The sequence below is a fragment of the Pelodiscus sinensis genome, chromosome 11 (genome assembly GCF_049634645.1).
Source record: "Pelodiscus sinensis isolate JC-2024 chromosome 11, ASM4963464v1, whole genome shotgun sequence".
Lineage (NCBI taxonomy): Eukaryota > Metazoa > Chordata > Testudines > Trionychidae > Pelodiscus > Pelodiscus sinensis.
The window spans coordinates 47,639,156-47,661,349 of record NC_134721.1 but is presented as its reverse complement, the minus strand read 5'-3'; the positions used below and the strand labels follow the sequence as shown (position 1 = coordinate 47,661,349).

The following is a 22,194-nucleotide window of genomic DNA, read 5'->3' as shown; positions in this document are numbered from 1 at the left end:
TAATTGTCAACTCATCAAGGAGAAATGCTTTACCAAAGTTTTATAAAGATTGTTTGCATAAAAATCTCAAGAAAAATGTTGCATGTAAGATAAAGAAGACTCCGTGTCTCTGTTGAACAGTAAGGTTGTTCAATGCTAGTGGAAGGCTAAGCGGAAATTGGGTAAGCTTACAAGTTAAAAAAGGAAAAGAACAAATTAAAAATTATGTAGAGAAGTTAGATGTCTTCAAGTCACCTAATGGCCTGAAGAAATACATCCTAGAATACTCAAGGAGCTGACCTATCATCTTTGAAAAGTCACAGAAGTCAGGAGAGATTCTAAAAGTCTGGAAAAGGGCAATATAGTGCACATCTATACAAAGGGAAATAAGAACAATATAGGAAACTACAGACAAGTCAGCTTAATTTCTGTGCCAGGAAATATAATGGAGCAAATAGTTAAGGAATTCATCTGCAAACATCTGAAAGGCAATAAGGTGATAGGTAACAGCCAGCATGGGTTTATAAAGAACAAATCATGTCAAACCAATCTGCTAGCTTTGATAACATAACAAGTAATGTGGATAAGGGGGAAGTGGTATACCTAGACTTTTGTAAAGCATTTGATACGGTTTCACATGACCTTCTTATCAATAAACTAGGGAAATACAAACTAGATGGGGCTACTAGAAGGAGGGTGCATAGCTGGTTTGATAAATAACCACTCTCAGAGAACAGTTATTAATGGTTCACAGTCATACTGCAAGGGCATAACAAGTGGGGTTCCACAGGGGTCAGTTTTGGGACCAGTTCTGTTCAATATTTTCATCAATGATTTAGATAATGGCATAGAGAGTATGCTTTTAAAGTGTGCAGATGATACCAAGCCGGGAGGGGTTGCAAGTGTTTTGGAAGATAGGGTCATAATTCAAAATGATCTGGAGAAAATGGAGAAATGGTCTGAGGTAAATATGATGAAGTTTAATAAGGACAAATGCCAAATACTCCACTTAGGAAGGAATAATCCATTTCACACATACAAAAGCACAAAAGGGGAAGTGACTGTCTAGGAAGGAGTACTGCAGAAAGTGATCTAGGGGTCATACTGGACCACAAACTAAATATAAGTCAACAGTGTAGCACTGTTGAAAAAAAAAAAGCAAACATGATTCTAGGAGTGTTGTGAGAAAGACATGAGAAGTAATTCTATTCTATTCTATTCTATTCTGATTAGGCCTCCGCTGGAGTATTGTGCCCAGTGCTGGGCACCACGTTTCAAGAAAGATGTGGAGAAATTGGAGAGGATACAGATAAGAACAACAAACATGATTAAAGATCTAGAAAACATGATCTATGAGGGAACACTGAAAGAATTGGGTTTATTTAGTTCGGAAAAGAGAAGCACGAGAGGGGACATGATAGCAGATTTCAAGTACCTAAAAGATGTTACAAGTAGAAGGGAGAAAAATTATTCGCCTTAACCTCTGATGATAGGACAAGAAGCAATGGGCTTAAATTGCAGCAAGGGAGGTTTAGGTTGGATATTAGGAAAAAAAACTTGCCATCAGTGTGGTTAAACACTGGAATAAATTGCTTAGGGAGGTTGTGGAATCTCCATCACTGCAGAAATTTAAGAGTAGGTTAGATAAACATCCATCAGGGATGATCTAGATGGTGGTTGGTCCAACAGTGAGGGCAAGCGATTGGGTTTGATGACCTTCCGTGGTCCCTTCCAGTTCTACTTTTCTATAAGGTTGAAGGCTTCTATGCATATTTCACTGTGCCCATGACTTTATAAGTGTGAATGCATTAATGTATAATTTAATTTATAGTTAAAATCCAGTGACACAGGGGAAAAATGATGATACATGAGAAAAACCTGTACATAATTTGCTATTTATTTTCCAAGATTATTTTGAAATACAAAGAGAGCAGGTCACATTTACTGTAAATATGAAATATCTTTTAAAGATACAATTAACTGTAATTACTATTTTCTAAATGAAAACAGAAATAGCACAAATAGGCATGCCATAGAATTATACAAAAAGTGATAATTTACTAAAAGTCTAGGGCAGGCTAGGTTTTGTTTCTTTGAAACAAAATTAGCATAAAGGACCTTGCAGGCAGACTTGATGAGACTGTTACTTTTCATTTTCTTTCTCTTAACTCATTCATGCTGCATTCAGAATTCAATTAAACACAACAAAGCTGATTCCTAACACACAGTGCTGTTAGGCTAGCATCAAACAAACCAGGACTATCTTCTCTTATTATATCACAGCATGTATAACCTAACAAGTTAATCAAGGCAGTGGACAGGAGCTATCTCCCCATCAGCCAGAACGCCCACCATTAATTCAGCAATCTATTTCACAAGAGTTAGTGTGTATCAGACCATAACTATACTAGCTCAATAAACCTGTATACAAGAACTATTCCTACTTCTATCAGAATTTGTACGTACCAGTTAGGACCCAAGCCTGCTTCACTGGAGTCAACGAATGAACACTTATTGACTTCACTGTGTTCACAAGCTGGCACTAATTGTTTTCTCTTCTCTTTTTGGGGGATTTACATAGTTGCCCATCACAATACCTGAACATCTTCCATATAGCACAGATAAGCATTAGAGAAGTCCATAATGCTCTTAATGGTGTCTCACATTCTTTCCTCATCAGGTTTTAAAAAGGTTGCTTTGGGTATATCTGTTTTTGTGTGTTTCTTAGCTTATTTACCCCCCCCCCCTTTTTTACTACATTATTTTTGGCAAGGTGAAAGGAACCTCACTGTTACGAATGTTGTTTCTTGTTAGCCTAACAATAACTCCTTTTATTCTTCTACATTTGTGGATGCAGCACAGATTGGTAAGTATTAACAGAATGGACCGTCCACATGAGGCCAATCACAAGGTCTACTTTTAAAGTGCCCCCGTAAGTCAAAAGTGTACGTAAAGACATAATTAATTTAAATAAGTAGTTCTGGTGTAAGTAGAAGCCAGGAGACTTAAATTCTTTAAACAAAGGATGTGTCATCAGAACCCCAAAATGCATTTTCCTGCAATAAATTGCTGCACATTTTGGTAAAAGCATAATTAGAAAGTTTTTCTACAAAATAGTTTCAATTTGCGATCTGCAGTCTAAACTAATATCAGTGATACATTATCAATTTTAATGAGAGTAAGAGTAAGTCTAGACTCCACACTTCTTTTGAAAGAAGCTTTTTTGGAAGAGATCTTCCAAAAAAACTTCTTCCAAAAGAGCATCCACACTTCAAAAGAGCATCGAAAAAGCGATCTGCTTTTTTGAAAGAAAGCGTCCACACTCATTGGATGCTCTCTCGCATGCAAGTTGTGATTATTATAGGCAGAATGGCTGCCAGGGCACCTGTGCTTTTTTCCTGGAGGCCTCTTCTTTCAAAAAATCTCCCTCTTCTGCGCCCACATACGCCTTTTTCTGAAAGAGTTCTTTTGGAAAAAGCGTTTTTCCTCGTAGAATGAGATTTACCCCGGCATTCTTTCAATTTTCTTTCGAAAGAACGTGACTGCAGCGTGGACGTAGGTGAAGTTTTTTCTAAAAAATGGCTATTTTTCTGAAAAAACCCTGTAGTCTAGACACACCCTAACAGGCCACATCAAGTTAAATTATATTTTATTCCCTGCTTCTCTGGATAAAGCTACAATACTCATCCTCCCCTGCCACCAACTCATGCTTTACAATTACTATATGTACTCTTTTTCTTTCTGTCGGAGCTGACTTTGTGTTAATTTTAATTTCAGTCAGAAAGAAAATTTCAGACTGAAATTACAAGAATTCCTGATGAGCATGGGTTAACCAGAGCCTAGTGATTATGGATGAAGAAGGAAAGGAAAACAACATTCAAAGTATGAGAATACTTTTTAAACTTCCAGTCAAATGGTAGGTATACACATGACAAAATGTGATAAGGGTCCCCCTGAAAGTGAGCTTTTTATAAATTTTGCAACAACATATCAGTGCTAAATATCTTCATGCTTTGGAAACTTCAGACACAATCAATCCACTGTAATCCCAGCTACTTGGTTATAAAATCTAGAGAAATTCAATGGTGTTGACATCAACGGAATTACTCCAATCTATGGCCTTACAAAAGAGATCAGAATTTCCTAAGAGGGACTGAGCCATCCATCTGCCGTATGGACCTGGAATCTCGAGAGGTGTGCTGCTTACTGGGAGCTCAAATTCAGGATGTGACTGAGAGTCTTACAAAACTGATCAAACCTTTGGATTGCTAACCCTTCCTGCTTCTCCATGTGGGAACTAGCAATATGGCCAAGAATGACTGTATTACATAGAGTTGGGAAGAAGGATCAAAGAATTTGGAGTGCAAGTGGTGTTCTCGTCCATCCTCCCTGTTGAAGGGAAAGGACTGGGTGGGGATTGTCAAATTCAGGAAGTAAATGCGTGGTTGCGCAGGTGATGTCAGAGAGAGGGCTTTGATTTCTTCGACCATGGGACTCTGTTCCGAGCACAAGGATTGTTAGGAAGAGATGGGATCCACCTAACAAAGAGAGGAAGGAGCATCTTCACGGGCAGGCTTGCAAACCTAGTGAGGAAGGCGATCAACTGGTTATCTAAGATGTTTGTACACCAATGAGAGAAGCCTGGGTAACAAACAGGAAGAATTGGAGGCCTTGTCCCAGTCCAAGAACTATGATTTGAATGAGATAACGGAGACTTGGTGGAATGACTTGCATGACTAGAGCACTGTCATGGAAAGGTATAAACTGTTCAGGAAGAAAAGGCAGGGGAGAAAAGGAGGAGGAGTTGCACTGTCTGTAAGAGAGCACTATGATTGCTCAGAACTCCAGTATATAGAGGAAGAAAAGCCTATTTAGAGTTTATGGGTAAAATTTAGAGGTGTAAGCAACAATAGTGATGTTGTGGTTGGTGTCTGATACAGGCCACCAAATCAGGTGGATGAGGTAGACGAGGCTTTCTTCGGATAACTGACAGAAGCTTCCAGATCGCAGGCCCTGGTTCTCATGGGGGACTTTAATCACCCTGACATCTGTTGGGAGACCAATATGGCAGTACACAGGCAATCCAGGAATTTTTTGGAGAATGTTGGAGATAACTTCTTGGTACAAGTGCTGAATGATCCAAGCAGGGTCCATGCACAGCTTGACCTTCTGCTCACAAACAGGGAGGAACTAATAGGGGAAGTAGAGGTGGGTGACGACCTGGGAAGCAGTGATCATGAGATGGTAGATTTCAGGATCCTGACGAAAGGAAGAAAAGAGAGTAGTAAAATACACACCTTGGACTTCAGAAAAGCAGACTTCAACTACCTCAGAGACCTGATGGGCAGAATCCCCTGGGATGCTAACATGAAGGGGAAAGGAGACCAGGAGAGCTGGCAGTATTTTAAAGAAGTCATATTGAAGGCACAGAAAGAAACCATTCCAATGCTTAGCAAGAGAAGCAAATATGGTAGGAGACTGGATTGGCTTACCGTGGAAATCCTTGGTGAACTTAAGCACAAAAAGGGAGCTTACAAAAAGTGGAAACTTGGACAGATGACTAGAGAGGGGTATAAATATATAGCTTGAGAATGCAGGGGTATTATCAGGTAGGCAAAAGCGCAATTGGAACTGCGACTCGCAAGGGATACAAAGGATAACAAGAAAGGTTTCTACAGGCATGTTAGCAAGAAGAAGGTGATCAGAGAGGGTGTGGGGCCCCTACTGGATGAGGGCGGTAACCTAGTGACAGATGATGTGGGGAAAGCTGAAGTACTCAATGCTTTCTTTGCCTTTGTATTCACAGACAAGGTGGACTCCTGGACTAATGCACTAAGTGATGCAAGATGGGATGGAGATGGACAGCCTTTGGTGGGTAAAGAACAGGTTAGGAACTATTTAAAAAAGCTAAACATACACAAATCCATGGGTCCAGACTTATTACATCTGAGGGTACTGATGGAGTTGGCAAATGTCATTGAGGAGCCTTTGGCCATTATCTTTGAAAAGTCGTGGAGATCAGGAGAGATCCCGGATGACTGGAAAAAGGCAAATATAGTGCCCATCTTTAAGAAAGGAAATGACGATCCAGGGAACTATAGGCCGATCAGTCTTACCTCAGTCCCTGGAAAAATCATGGAGGGGATCCTCAAGGAATCCATTTTGAAGCACTTGGAAGAGGGGAAGGTGATCAGGAGTAGTCAGCATGGATTCATGAAGGGCAAGTTGTGCCTGACCAATCTGATTAGCTTCTATGATGAGGTAACTGCCTCTGTGGCTATGAGAAAGTCAGTGGATGTGATATACCTTAACTATAGCAAGGCTTTTGATACAGTCTCCCACAGTATTCTTGCCAGCAAGTTAAGGGAATGTGGATTGGATAAATGGATGGTAAGATGAATAGAAAGCTGGCTGGAAGGTTGGGCCCAGTGGGTAGTGATCAATGGCTCAATGTCAGGATGGTGGTTGGTTTCTAGCGGAGTGCCCCAAGGTTCGGTTCTGGGACCAGTTTTGTTCAGCATCTTTATTAATGACCTGGATGAGGGGATGGATTGCACCCTCAGCAAGTTTGCAGATTACACTTAAGCTATGGGGAGAGGTAGATATGCTGGAGGGCAGGGATAGAGTCCAGAGTAACTTAGACAAATTGGAAGATTGGGTCACAAGAAAACTGATGAGGTTCAACAAGGACAAGTGTAGAGTTGCATTTGGGATGGAAGAATCCCAAGCATTGTTACAGGCTGGGGACCAACTGGCTAAGTAGTAGTTCTGCAGAAAAGGACCTGGGGATTACAGTGGATGAGAAGCTGGATATGAGTGAACAGTGTGCCCTTGTAGCCAGGAAGGCTAATGGCATATTAGGTTGTATTAAGAGGAGCATTGCCAGTAGATCCAGAGATGCAATCATTCCTCTTTATTCAGCTCTGGTGAGGCCACATTTGGAGTATTGTGTCCAGTTCTGGGCCCCCAATTAGAGAAAGGATGTGGATGCACTGCAGACGGTCCAGTGGAGGGCGACAAAAATTATTAGGGGGCTGGAGCATATGATCTATGACGAGAGGCTGAGGGAATTTGGTCTGTTTAGTCTGCAGAAGAGAAGAGTGAGGGGGGATTTGATAGCAGCCTTCAACTTCCTGAAGGGAGGTTCCAATGAGTCTGGAGAAAGGCTGTTCACAGTAGTGATGGATGGCAGAACAAGGAACAATGGTCTCAAGTTGCGGTGGAAGAGGTCCAGGTTGGATATTAGGAAAAACTATTTCACTAGGGGTATGTCTACACTACCACCCTAGTTCGAACTAGGGTGGTAATGTAGGCAACCGGAGTTGCAAATGAAGCCCGAAACGAGGAGTAATGGTAGTTCGGAGTAGGAAGCCTAGTCCGAACTACCTAGTCCGTGCCGCGTGTAGCCGCGCGGCACGGAGTCCGCACTAGCGGACATTTAAAAATGGCGGTAACCGGCTTTATGCAAATGAAGCCCAGGAAATTCAAATCCCGGGCTTCATTTGCAACTCCGGTTGCCTACATTACCACCCTAATTCGAACTAGGGTGGTAGTGTAGACATACCCTAGGAGTGTGGTAAAGCACTGGAATGGGTTACCTAGGGAAGTAGTGGAGTCTCCATCCCTAGAGATGTTTAAGTCTCGGCTTGACAAAGCTCTGGCTGGGTTAATTTAATTGGGATTGGTCCTGCCTTAGGCAGGGGGCTGGACTTGATGGCCTTCTGAGGTCTCTTCCAGCTCTATTGTTCTACGATTCTATAATCAGAATTTGGCTCAGTATGAGTGCTAGCTTCCAGTCGAGTTTTGCATTTCTATATGCTCTCACAGCACAAAGCTTTATCTTTAAAAGGCACAAAATTAATCTTTTATTTTAAAATCTGTTTTTTAATTTATACATGCCCAAGGTACCTTCTGCCATGAAGCAATATAAAGATATGGTGCCTAGCAAAATAGGGAAAGTTACCACTTAAGAAGATCCTAGCTCCTGAAATAATATACTATTGGCAAAATCCTCCCAATGGAGATGCCCATGGCCTCATCTACAAGAGCATCTGGCATACTAGTTGAAAATAATACCAATAACCCTGTCCTGAACATGGTAAAATTACTATGAAAATACCCACAGAAGTACTTTTCAATCTGAGATTTATTTTTAAGGGTTACTTGTTGCCTCCCAGATACTTGAAAACCATATTTTCCATTAGGAAAACATTTCCCATACCAATGTATTCAGCTGAATTCACAGTATTAGCTTAGAAACCATAGTTAAGCTTCTCTCTTGGGAACAGTACACTAATTTTTTTATACTGAGAATAATGAAAGTACTAAAAAAACACAGAGAAATTATTTTCCCAGTCATGTTTGCAATTCTTTACTCTTAGAATTACATAAGTCTCTATGTTATGACATTTAATTCCTGTTTTTACTTGGCTTTGCCAAGAAAAGAGAGTGAAGAATCTTCATATGGCTCCGTCGCTTCAAAGATTCTGAAATAAGTATTTTCACAGGAATTCAGAAATTGACTTTAAAGTTCACAAGAACCTTCTTGATTTTCCTATGCAACTGAACAGTATCATACTATACTAGGATTTTGAGGCAATCTGTTTACATTGTTAAGGATTCAACTATAAAACTGCAAGCTTCTTTATAGCCTATGTCCAGAAAGAGTACAAAAAGGAACGGTGTTTGGGATTCACAGATGCAATTAAATTTGCAAATGGGTGGTGAGGTGGCAAGGAAAAGATCTCAAAGCTTAGGAACTGCAGCAAAGAAATTCTATGCTCCTTCCACATAACAGTGCCAGCTCAACACATGCCAGCAAGAAAGGAGGATTAGGCCCATAATGTGACCACTTGGTTTATGATTATTCACATTTAGTCTACAGCTACACAGCTTTTTTTTGCTCAAGAAGATATGCAGATGGCGCTCTCATTTACATATCTTCATCTGATTCTTTTTGCGGAAGAGGTTTTTGCAATAAAAAGCCCCATGTAGATTTTGTAAATCTCGATTTTTGAGGAATAAGGGAGCTTGCAAAAAAGTTTTTTTCCCCCCGACAAATGGCCCCATCTACAGGCAATCCTCGAGTTACGCGGATCCGACTTATGTCGGATCCGCAGTTACGAATGGGGTTTTTCTCGCCCCGGAGGACGGGAGCGGTGGGATGCCCAGATGCGCCGCGGTCCCGCCGCCCGCGTCCTCCGGGGCGAGAAAAGCTGCTCCGCGTCTCCCTGGTCTGCTGGGGGGGGGAGTCGCGGAGCAGGGAGACGCGGAGCAAAGCCGCGGAGCACGCGGGCAGCGGGACAGCCCAGACGCGCCGCAGCTGTCCCGCTGCCGGCGTGCTCCGCGGCTTTGCTCCCCGTCTCCATGGTCTGCTGGAGACCAGCAGACCAGGGAGACGCAGAGCAAAGCCGCGGAGGACCCGGGCAGCGGGACCGTGGTGCATCTCGGTCCACCGCCCGCGTCTCCCTGGTCTGCCGGGGGAGGGGGCGCAGCTAGTGCACTCCCCCCCCCCCCCCCCAGCAGACAGGCTTTTCTCCGGACGCCTGTGGTAGAGCAGCTGGGGCGCTGCCGGTTGGTCCCAGCTGCTCTGCCCGAGGCGTCCTCAAGTCAGCCGCTGCTGAAACTGACCAGCGCTGACTACAGGAAGCCCGAGGCAGAGTTGCTCTGCCCCGGGCTTCCTGGAATCAGCCGCTGATCAGTTTCAGCAGCAGCTGACTTGGGGACGCCTGAGGTTCTTAAGTTGAATCTGTATGTAAGAACTGGCATCCAGATTCAGGCTGTTGAAACTGATCAGCGGCTGATTCCAGGAAGCCCGGGCAGAGCAACTCTGCCTCGGGCTTCCTGTAGTCAGCCACTGGTCAGTTTCAGCAGCGGCTGAATCTGGATGCCAGTTCCGACTTACATACAGATTCAACTTAAGAACAAACCTACAGTCCCTATCTTGTACGTAACCCGGGGACTGCCTGTACATAGAATCATAGAGCTGGAAGAGACCTCAGGAGGTCATCAGGTCCAGCCTCCTGCCCAAGGCAGGACCAATCCCAACTAAATTAACAAGCCAGGTCTTTGTCAAGCCGAGACTTAAACATCTCTAGGGATGTAGATTGTACTACCTCCTGAGGTAACCCATTCCAGTGCTTCACCTCCCTCCTAGTGATACATGAGGCTTTTTATCGCAAAAACCTCTTCAGCAAAACGAATCAGAAGATATGCAAATGAGAGTTCCATTTGTAGATCCTCTTGCGCAAAAAACAGCAGTATACCCATAGCCTAACTGTCCTAATGGGAGGAAACTTTATTATCATTAATGCTACCAATTCTGGATACGTGTTCTATGCAGCAAGTTGAATGATTTTTTTACACACTTTTTGAAAGTTCCACATTCCACAGAATATATTTCCTAGAATTGAGGTGAATCCTCATTGTATTTAGCCCTAAATGGAAAAGTCTGGTGCTTTAAGGTATACAGAACAATTTATACTGGAAGTATACAGTGAAGCAAAGAAAGATAAACAATTGCAACATAATGCAAGATGAAAAAAGCTTCATTAATTTGTTAAATCTACAAATGATGGAGGATATAAAAATAGTTATCCTATTACTGATCTTATCTATTCTATTGTCTTTAGTCCTATAAATAAACTGTAAGATGTTAAGGGAAAGGACCATCTCTTTATAGTACAGTAGAACCTCAGCATTATGAACATATTGGAAATGGAAGTTGTTCATAACTCTGAAATATTTGTAACTCTGAACAAAACATTTTGATTGTTTTTTCAAGTGTTGACAACTGAACATTGACTTCATAATGCTTTGGAACTTTATTAAGCAGAAGAAAAATGCTGCTTTTAACCATCTTAATTTAAATGAAACAAACATGAAACAGTTTTCTTACCTTGTCAAATCTTGTATTAAACATTCCCTTTATCTTTTTAGTAATTTATCTTTTGCACAATAGTATATTTTATTTGTATTTTTTTGTTTTGCTGTTGCCTGATTGCATACTTCTGGTTCCAAATGAGATGGGTGGTTGACTGGTCAGTTTGTACTTCTGGTGCTTGTAACTCTTTGATTCTACTGTATGTACAGTCACTATCAAAATGTGGCTGGGGCCTCTTATTGATAATTTTTCAGCTCAAATTATACATTTTTCAATATGTGTTGACAATTCATATACTTACCATTATGTGACATGCCAACTGCCAGGCATTTCTGAAATCTGCAGTACTGACATTTATTCCTGCTTTTCTTATGAATGCGACAATTCAGATCACATCTGTCATAAATTAGCTTTAATCTGATTGTTCTTCGAAAGAAACCCTGCAATAAAAGTAAAGATTTAGAAAAGGACCAGTTTAAAATATCTTTCAGAGCCTCTGCTCATTGGAAAGGCAGATTCCACTACACTGAATATACTGTACCTACCTTTGTTTTAAAATGTGTATTAGAACTTTCCCATTTTAAGTTCTTGCTCTGCACATTTTTAAAATATTAGAACTCATTACCAGATGTAAGAAAAAATTCTATAGGTCACAACAAATCAAATCCACTCTCAGAATCCAGGGGTTTAAAAGAGGATGATATGCAAATATGTCTGGATGGGTTGCATACTCTTCAGTTTAAAAAGCTGCTGCTGGCATCACATGGACAACATTATAAAATATTCCATGAAGAAATAAATTTATTTCTGCTTCATATGTTTCTGTCTTTATTTCCACAGTTCTTTTTATTGCATGAAAAACAGGACCTCATAAGCCTCTTGCTGCTTATGCCTCACCTCAAGTCATGCTTCTCTGTTAATTACATTAGAATTTGATTTCCATCTTCCCATTCTTTTAATTGAAGTAAATTATTCCCGCCCAAACAAATAATAAATTATGGGTTAATGGTTGGTCTGGTTGTTTTCTCTAAATAACTCTGCTTCTTCATTTTTCCAATCTTTGTTATTGCTGGAGGCCATGTACTTACAAATACTTATTTTCCTTCATTTATTCTATTTCTTTTGCTGTTTTTATTTCTAAACTATTTTTGTAATATTTATTTCCAAGATATATTCATATTTGAAACATTGTTTGCTCTTACTGTTTTAATGTACAGCTCTTCAAATATTCTAAAAATTCTTGAAAATTTTAAAATTAGTGTGAAAGCCAGAATAACTACTACAAAGTGCAATGTAGCTCTGTAAAGAGATACACTTTTGCTGGTCACTATGGAAATTCATAATCCTGCCTTTTCAAAACACTTTTTTAATGCTTAACATTTTAGAAGGGTAGATACATAAGCAGAAAAATATGTTGGTTTACACTGTTGTTTAGATTTTTGCATGCATTCTAAATTCTACATATAGATGAAGGTTTTTTGCTGATTAGGAACAATGTAAATAATACCCAGAGAAAACACAGGTATGACTTTAAAAAATCCCATTTCATAGCCACAATAGACAATCCAAAGGCATTTTATGTTTGTAGTTATTGGATTAGACTAGGATTGTCTTTGACTAACCTCTCATGGCATGTACATTTTTGCTGATAATTAAACTGATGATTATAACTCATGGTTTATAGTTGTATTCTCAGATCATTCATATGTAGTTTATTTTAACAAGACACATCTAAGTTTATTACAGTTCCTTCCTTGTTATAGCTAGTTTTTCTCACAGCTCAGTTGTAGGCACTGTGCTGACTTGTTGTTTATATAATTCACTGTGACCTTAAACAATCAATAACAGATGTATTGCTCTTCTGGGGATTTCTTGTAGATTCACAATTTAAGTCCTTTGAGTTTTTATTTAACACCAGAGCATGTCTATGTCTCTGTAAGCCCCTTTTGCTGAGGGGACTCTAGCCTTACAGCACTCACTTATCTCATAGGTCTTGCTCACATCAGTAAGTGCTTTGAAAGGGAGTCAGTTAATTTTCAAAGTCATGGGGCCTGATTCACCAATGCCCTTTGATTTTGCATGGCCATTTACAACTGTGCAAAATGGGTATAAAATGAAAATCAGAATAATATAGACTGAATGTTAAACAGCCTACAGATTGACTAAAAAATTAAATTGGGTAAGGTCCCGATCTTGCTTCCACTAGAATAAATTAAAATTTTATGAGTGAGGGTGATAACAGGATTGGGAACCAATCTTTTTTCATTAGTAAACTGAGAAAAATGCAAAAAATAAGTCAATAGCATAAATAAAAAAAGTAAACTATAATTTAAAATCCTTCTAATTTTAATATAAAATGCTATTTGTAACACATGGAGGCAATTTATTTTAAATACTTTATTTTTTACATGACAGTCACATAACACATCTCATATTTCATTGTGTGATTGTTGAGAATTTCATACTTGTGTATCTTTTGTGATTCATATGATTTTGCATATTTGTGTGGATACATAAAGAAGATATGATTTTCAAGGACACTTGATTTCTGAATCAAGATACCACATGTGAAAGGAAGTGAGCACTGGGATTTGTATATCACATTTTGAATATTATTTAAACATTAGTATTAGTTTCTCCTTTTCCCACCTCCTCACCTCTTTTCACCACTCAGTGAGTGATGGTTTCATAATATGGCTTCTGCTATTACTGTCTGAAAAACTTAATAAATCATTAAAAGAAAACTTATCCAGGCTTACTAAACCAATTAACCAACCAACCAAAACCTCTCTTCCTGGAGCAAAGACCAAACTGAGAAATTCTGGATTCAGATCACATTTGGGAAGGCCTCCCCGTTTTTGAGCATTCATGCAGTGTTCACAGCTAATCTATACACTGACATTAGAGATAACCACAGGAGAAATCCCAGAGGAATAAAATGGTATACCATCGGTCAGGATCAGAGAAATAGTGGGGTCAAAACTAAAGATGACATTACTATGTTAGCCAAACTTATATTACAATAATTAGGACAGAAAATAAATAATTTCATTCTGGGAAAAAGGAAGAACAATGGTGAATCTATTACGATACACACATTCAGTTTTAGAATAGTTCTACTTGACACCATTGGTATGTTAACACCTTTGCCACTGGACCGTCAGCATATTTGGCATAGTGTTGCTCTCCATTAATATCCTACTAAAATCAGTGAAACAGAATTCTTTTTCTAGGAACATGCAGCAGCACAACTAAGGAGATCAACACTTGTCAGCAGTCAAAAAATGAGAACTTGGAAACGATAGAAAGTTCTTATTTCAGGCAGACACTACTGGGACAACATACCTTACATCCCTCACATGCATGCACACCATAATGAAATCCAGAAGCCTTGTCTCCACATACTCTGCATTCTATAGCCATGAGAGAATTGGAGGTCTCTTCTTGAGGTTTACTATACAACTGCACTTTTTCTGAAAAATAAGGTGGGGAAGGAGGCTCCATTTTGATTGCACCTGCATACAGAAGAGTTTTTAAAAGATTAATTGTATCACCTGTTTTAAAAGGTACAATAAGATGTTAAAAATAGCAACCAATACTTTATTATCGCTAACAATCAAAGTAAATAGGCCCCAAAAAAATTCTGCCCTATTTAATAATAAAGTAATAAAATAAGCAGCTGTAAATATTAGCTCTGTAAAGGCCACAAACAACCATCTAGCAGATTATGAAAGAGTTTGAACAATGTTGCAAATGGCAGGGTACAGTGCAGAAAGATGGTTACTGATCCAGTCTTCATCTTGGTAATACATAATTGTTTGAGGTTGGGGACATCATTGCCCTCCTTAGTGGGGACTTCATATTTATTATTATAAAAGGAAATAAGAACTGCTCGTGATCACTGACCATTAACAGGAGACTCATGGCCTTTAGCAGCTTTTACAGCAATTTTTATGACAGGTTTCCAAAACAACTTATAAACAAGAGACAAACATAAGGAAATGAAACAAAATACAGGACTATGTAGCACTTTAAAGACTAACAAGATGGTTTATTAGGTGATGAGCTTTCGTGGGCCAGACTCACTTTCTCAGATAGTGGAAGAAAATTGTCACAACCATATATACCAAAGGATATATACCAAAGGTATATACCAAAGGTATATATGGTTGTGACAATTTTCTTCCACTACTTGATCTGAGGAAGTGGGTCTGGCCCATGAAAGCTCATCACCTAATAAACCATCTTGTTAGTCTTTAAAGTGCTACATAGTCCTGTTTTTTGTTTCAGCTACACCAGACTAACACGGCTACATTTCTATCAATATGGAAACGAGAAACTCCAAATATTGTTAACAAAAAATCATTCTGGTATCATTTTAGAGTATTACATGTGGCTGAATCCTAAAGTTCTCTCAGGCAAGTCAATGAGCATTTGCCTGTCCCATTAGCCTAAAAGATTGTCGGTAAGAGTGAGATAACCAGAGACAAATCACCTCTATTCCATTTGGGATTGTATTCATAACTGTGAAGTTAAGGGCTGTTTTGTTTACATCTAACAATACATTAGGAATGCTCACAAACCTCCAATGGCTATATAGTCATACTGGGGCAATTATCCCGTATGTAGAAAAACTCCAAATCTATGGCCCTGTTAGAAAGCTTGGGATTCAATAGGTATTCTTACTACTATGTAGTAGTCTAGCAAATGCTAGGCAATTTATAAGATGCAGGACATATAATTTGTTTGGTTTTTATTAAAGCTTCAAGGACAATTTAGTCCAAGGATATCTGGGAGAGTGGGAGGTTCTGAAATGAATTCTAAATATGTTTTGTGGAGGGCAGACTTCCTCGAGAATTAAACAATTCAAATTCAGACAAACTGAAAAGTGAAAAGAAACTGCATACTTTGGCATTCCTGGAGCCTGATATCATATTTGTAATCAATGGCTGTCTGGTCAGTTCTTGCAATGGAAATATCTTCGTAGTGTGGTGAAGAAATACTGGAAAAATCAACAGTGGTAAAGGGCTTTATGTCGAAGGAATGGGAGTGATCTTCCATGGCAGACAGATCCACTGGACTAATTCCAAAATTAATGGGCCAAAATGGCATTTCTGTGTCGACCATTGTAATCCCTGATAGGAAAAAACAAACAAACAAAAAACATACATTTTATACTTGCTTTTTGTCCATCCAACAGGGACTCAGTAGGTTCACATATTTCATGTTACTATTACGTGAATAATCTACACACACATACATACAAGAGACATAAAATATCACTTACTTTAAATTAAGAATTGCTAACTGACACACATCCTGCTTTTAATGGTATATTTTAAAATATTTATAACATATGGAAGCCTTCAAGTTCTTACAAAAATGGATTTATTTCACATTCTTTTAATTGATAAATTAAAAGAACATGAAACATCATTCTCATCCCATTGACTTTCATGGCATTCCTGTTGATATACACCAATCTACATGAGACCAGAGTTATGGTGGTTTGGGTCTTCATGAGTTAATTTCTAACATTTTCAGGCTCTAAATTGACTTACTAAATACTCTGCCAGGTTTGAGTATCCAAAAATCCTAACCATTTAAAATATAATTTTATGCTATGAAAAATATAATTGATATCAATATTGTGGGGGGAAAGTTTTTGAAAATATTGTGGACGCAGGAAAAGGGAATAAGGGAATTTGTCTACATAGCAGGACTAAAACTGAAATAAGCTACGCAACTTGAGTTACATCAATTGTGTAGCTTAAGTCAAAATAGCTTATTTTGGCTTTTGGTGCTGTCTACACAGCAGCAAGTCTGATGTAGAGCACTCTTCCTCCGACTTCCCTTATTTCTCGTAAAATGAGGGTTACAGAAGTCAGAGTATGAAGTCCTTTAGCTCGACTTTATTTTGACATTATGTTGAAATATCTGCTTGTAGTGTAGACACAAACTATGTTATTTTGGAATAATGTCAGTTATTCCGAAATAACGCTGCTGTATAAACAGAGCCTAAGTAATTAAGTCCCACTGAAGACACTTTTAAAATTTTACCTTACGTTCTGACAAACATAGCTCAAATAAACTACTTGTTATCAGTTTCCATGTCCTGCCATGTTTCTGGGTCTCCACATTTCTCAAGTTTTAATAAGAAGGGCCCAAATCAAAAGTCCGAATCTGGAAAAAAACCCCAATATTGATAATTTTTAGTTCTCAATTTAAAAAGCTGCACTTGTCCTCTTCCTATCATGTGCTGAATCAAATTCCTTGATTTGAATATCTCTGAATGACAAAGAAATTAGAGTTCCAGTCTGAGTTTTGCACAATGGGCCCTGTCTCTACTTTTTATTGAGTTGTAAAATGATCTTTAGATTAAAATTAGAATGAACATCATGACACTATAATAAAGTAGTCAACTTGGGTATTTCATTTGGACTTGAGACCCATTAAAGTATAGAGACTTTAAACTTTTATGTAATATGAACTTGTTTGACTTGGTTTACTTTGAACCAACTAATACTAATCTGTCGTTCGGCCAAAAAGGTTGTTGTTACAGAATGGATATCATGATGGTGCTCTTCAACTGGAGGAGACAAAATAGTCTTTCTTTCTTGGTAAAGACTGCTAAATGTCTAGGTGTCTCAGATCCATCTGTCTGCATTTCTGTATAGCAAATACAAATTTTACTTTTAATGTTGATAAATGCAAAGCAATGCATATTGGAAAACATAAACCGAAGTATATGTATAGTATGATGGGGACTAAATTAGCTATTACTGCTTAAGAGAGATCTTGGATTCACTGTGGATAGTTCTCAGAAAACATCCACTCGTGTAGTAGCAGTCAAAACAGCAAACAGAATGTTAGGAATCATTAAAAAAAGGATAGAGAACAAGACATAATATCTTAATGCCTCTGTATAAATCCCACATATTCATGTCCACATCTGAATATTGTGTGCAGATGTCATCTCTTCATCTCAAAACAGGTATCTTTGCATTAGAAAAAGTTCAGAAATGGGCAAAAAAATGATTAGGGGGAATGCAAGGCGACCACACGAGGAGAGATGAACAAGACTGGGAATTTTCATCTTGGAAAAGAGACAACTAAGGGGAGATATGATAGAGGTCTATAGAATCATGAGTGGTGTGGAAAAAGTGAATAAAGAAGAATTATTTACTTGTTCCAATAACACAAAAACGAGGGAGTCACCAAATGAAATCAATAGGTAGCAGGTTTAAAACAGAAAAAATACTTTTCCACACACTGCACAGTCAACCTGTGCAACTCCTTATCACAGGATGTTGTGAAGGCCAAGACCATAACAGGGTTAAAAAAAGAGCTAGATACATTTAAGGAGGATAAGTCCATCAATGACTATTAGTCAAGATGGGCAGGAATGGTATCCCTAGCCTCTTTTTGTCAGAAACTAGGAATGGGTGACAGAGAATCATAGAATCATAGAACCATAGAGCCGGAAGAAACCTCAGAAGGTCATCAAGTCCAGCCCCCTGCTCTAGGCAGGACCAATCCCAACTAAATCAACCCAGCCAGGGCTTTGTCAAGCCAAGACTTAAACACCTCTGGGGATGGAGACTCCACTACTTCCCTAGGTAACACATTCTAGTGCTTCACCACTCTCCTAGTGAAATAGTTTTTCCTAATATCCAACCTGGACCTCTCCCACCACAACTTGAGACCATTGCTCCTTGTTCTGCCATCTGTCACTACTGAGAACAGCCTTTCCTCATCCTCTTTGGAACCTCCCTTCAGGAAGTTGAAGGCTGCTATCAAATCACCCCTCACTCTTCTCTTCTGCAGACTAAACAGACCCAACTCCCTCAGCCTCTCCTCGTAGGTCATATGCTCCAGCCCCCTACATTTTGGTTGCCCTCCGCTGGACCCTCTTCAGTGTGTCCACATCCTTTTTGTAGTGGGGGCCCAGAACTGGACACAATACTCCAAATGTGGTCACACCAGAGCCGAGTAACGGGTAGATCACTTGGTGTATGTCTATACTAGCACCCTAGTTCGAACTAGGGAGGCTAATGTAGGCATTTGAACTTGCAAATGAAGCCCGGGATTTAAATATCCCGGGCTTCATTTGCATGTTCCCAGGCGGGCGCCATTTTTAAATCCCCTTAGTTCGAACTGACTGCCCGCGGCTACATGCGGCAGTCAGAAGTTAATCCGAACTAAGTCCTTAGTTCAGATTAATTGTTACACCTCACTGCAGGAGGAGTAACAGTTAATCCGAACTAAAGACTTAGTTCAGATTAACTTCTGACTGCTGCGTGTAGCCGCGGGCAGTGAGTTCTAACTAAGAGGATTTAAAAATGGTGCCAGCCTGGGAACATGCAAATGAAGCCTGGGATATTTAAATCCCGGGCTTCATTTGCAAGTTCAAATGCCTACATTAGCCACCCTAGTTCGAACTAGGGGGCTAGTGTAGACATACCTTTGATGATTACCTGTTCTGTTCATTCCCTCTGGGATACCTAATATTGGCCACTGTTGGAAGGCAGGATACTGTGCTAGATGTAACCCAGTATGGCCATTCTTATGCACTTATGTTTTATAGTATGTTTATGCTACTTATTCCTAAACATCGGAGGGCAGATGGTCAAAGAGTAACCGATACAGGGAGAAGTGCCCTCCTATCAGCAGGGGCTCCAGGATGAAGTACTTAGGAAATTCTTTAGCCGTTTACCCTGTTCCTTATTAAGGATGTTAAATATTGAGTAATTTACTAGTCAAGTAGTTGATGGAATTTCCATTGACTATTCAACTAGTCGATAGGCACTTCTGCATTCCTCCTTTGAAATGTACAAGAGCCCCTGCTGGAGCTCTTGTAGATTTCAAAGGAGGAATGTGGAACTCCATGTGAAGCCCGGGGCCAGTGGAAAGTCCCACTGACTCCGGGCTGCATGCAGGTGCCGGCTTTGAAATGTACAGGGTCCCCAGCGGGGGCTCTTGTGCATTTCAAAGTGGAAGTGACCTCATGGAGCCTGGGGTCAGCACAGGATTTAGAGTCCCCCACTGACCCCAGGCTCCATGCTGCGCTGCCACTTTGAAATGCCATGCGGAACCTGGGATCAGCTGGGGACTCCCCAGCTGACCCAAAGCTGTATGCGGCATTTCACCAGAATCTGGGATCAGCTGGGGACTTCCTATATGACCCTGGGCTCCACGCAAATGCTGCAGCGGCATTTCAACACAGATGATCTCGAGCTCAGCTGTGCGGCATTGACCCTTTGAAACGTTGCTTTGGCATTTCAAAGCAGCACCGCACGGAACTGACCCTGGGCTCCCTGCGGCGCTGCCCCTTTGAAACATGTTTCAAAGGGGCAGTGCGACACAAAGCCTGGGCTACGGACTCGGTGCGGCCCTGCCGCTTTGAAGTACCCCCCTTCCTCCCTCTTTGCTGCCTCTATCTGATAGAGGCAGCAAGGGGGGAAGGAATCGACTAGTCGACTTGACTATCCGATAAGTATTTGCTTATCAGATAATTGACTAGTTCTTAATATCCTTATTCCTTACCCCTAAATCTCATTAGCTGCTTAGGATAGAGATATGCACCCTGATGCTACTCTCAATGAAAATAGGATTGTGCCAAACAAAGAATTTCTGACTAATTTCTCCAAGCAAGAAAGACCTTCCAAATATGTAGTCCCATTTTTCAAAATGTTTAATTGGTTTTAAACCATACCTACAAAAACATATTCTTCTTTCTGTTTGTAGGGGATCTATACATGAAAATCTATCTTTAGATCAAAAGGGGGTTTATACTTTATTTTAAACAATTTTTCAAAAAGTGTAAAAAGAATCCAATTAAAATAATGACTATTTCTTTGTTTAGCTATCTGAACTTTTCTCTTAGTAATAAATCCATTCATTTAATCATTCCTGCCCACCTCAGAAATGTTTTAACATATGCTTAGGTATCCACAGTCCATTTTGGTCAATTTCATGGTCATATGGTTTTTAAAATTGTAAATTTCACTATTTCAGATATTTAAAATCTGAATGTCACTGTATTGTAACTGGAGGAATCCTGACCGAAGTCTGAAGGCAGCAGCACAAAATTAAGGTGGCATAGTATGCATTGCCACCTTTACTTCTATGCTGTTGCTGATGGGGTTCTGTCTTCAAAGCTGGACACCTGGCAGAAGTCTCTACTCTCTAGCCACCCAGCTCTGAATGCAGCAGGGCAGAAGTAAGGGAGGCAATACTAAGATCTCCCTAAAATTTTTGACATACCCCCACAATCTTCCTTTGGGTCAGAATCCCCAATTTGAGAAACACTGGCCTCCCCCATAAAATCTGTATAGTTGTGATCTCAAACTTTTGTATTGGTGCCCCCCTTTCACACAGCAAACCTCTGATTGCAGCCTTCTTTATTAATGAAGATCACTTTTTTATATTTAACACTGTCATAAATGTTGGTGGCAGATTGGAATTTGGAGATGGCTGATAGCTTGTGACCCCCATATAATAACCTTGTGACCCCTCATGGAATCATGACATCCAGTTTGTGAACCACTGCTAGATAGGGGGAAAATACACAAAAGTCCAGATTTCATGGTCTGTGAAGTGTTTTTCATAGTGGTGAATTTCGTGAGGCCCTACACATTATCTTTAGCTGCATGCTAACTCCATCCCTATTCCACAAAGTACTTAAGTACTTTATGCACTCAAGATAATGAGACTTAAGCACATGTCTAAAATGAATGGGATTTAAACAAATGCTTAAAATGAAGCACAAATCTAAGATTGGCTGAAAAGAGATAAGCTTGTGCACATACTTAAAGTTAAGGATATGCTTAAGATCATCGCTTGAATCAGGCATATGTGCATAGAACTTCCATTGAACCGTTGCATGCACGATTAAGATTAGTGTTCAATGAAAGGGATTCAAATAAACAGTAGCCATCTTTTATGCTATAATACAGTTCATAGACCTCTCCTTAATTTATGAAAGCAAGACAAGGATTTAATTTTATGAACGTGAGCATTCGCAAAATAAGACCACATGTGCTACCAAAACATATCAGCTTCTGTGTTTGATGACAATCATGGCTTGTGTGCCATTTCCTTTTTGTCACATTTTGAGAGCGCGATAAGAGAATACTTCTTGGCCATGTCTACAGTAGCGGTTTCTTGCGCAAGAACGGCCTTTCTTGCGCAAGAACCTGCAGAACGTCCACACTGCCAGCCCACTCTTACACAAGAAGATTTACAGTATGGCGTGGTAAGAGACGGCTTCTTGCGCAAGACCTACGCTCTTTTTTAACAAGTGTAAGCCCTCTTGCGCAAAAGCTCTGTGG

The 22,194-nt window shown here is 39.8% G+C and overlaps 1 protein-coding gene across 5 annotated transcripts in view; it reads right to left on the bottom strand.

Annotated features, from left to right (window-relative positions):
* Positions 1-22,194, bottom strand: part of PPARG (peroxisome proliferator activated receptor gamma) — a 120,257-nt gene that overhangs the window by 34,687 nt on the left and 63,376 nt on the right. For all 5 annotated transcript variants that reach the window (XM_075939640.1, XM_075939637.1, XM_075939639.1 and 2 more), the window contains 3 exons: positions 15,769-15,996; positions 14,207-14,376; positions 11,163-11,301 (listed from right to left, as the gene is read on the bottom strand). In XM_075939640.1, the coding sequence (XP_075795755.1) occupies positions 11,163-11,301; positions 14,207-14,376; positions 15,769-15,988 (529 nt within the window). In that variant the 5' untranslated portion in view covers positions 15,989-15,996. The remainder of the gene's footprint in view (positions 1-11,162; positions 11,302-14,206; positions 14,377-15,768; positions 15,997-22,194) is intronic.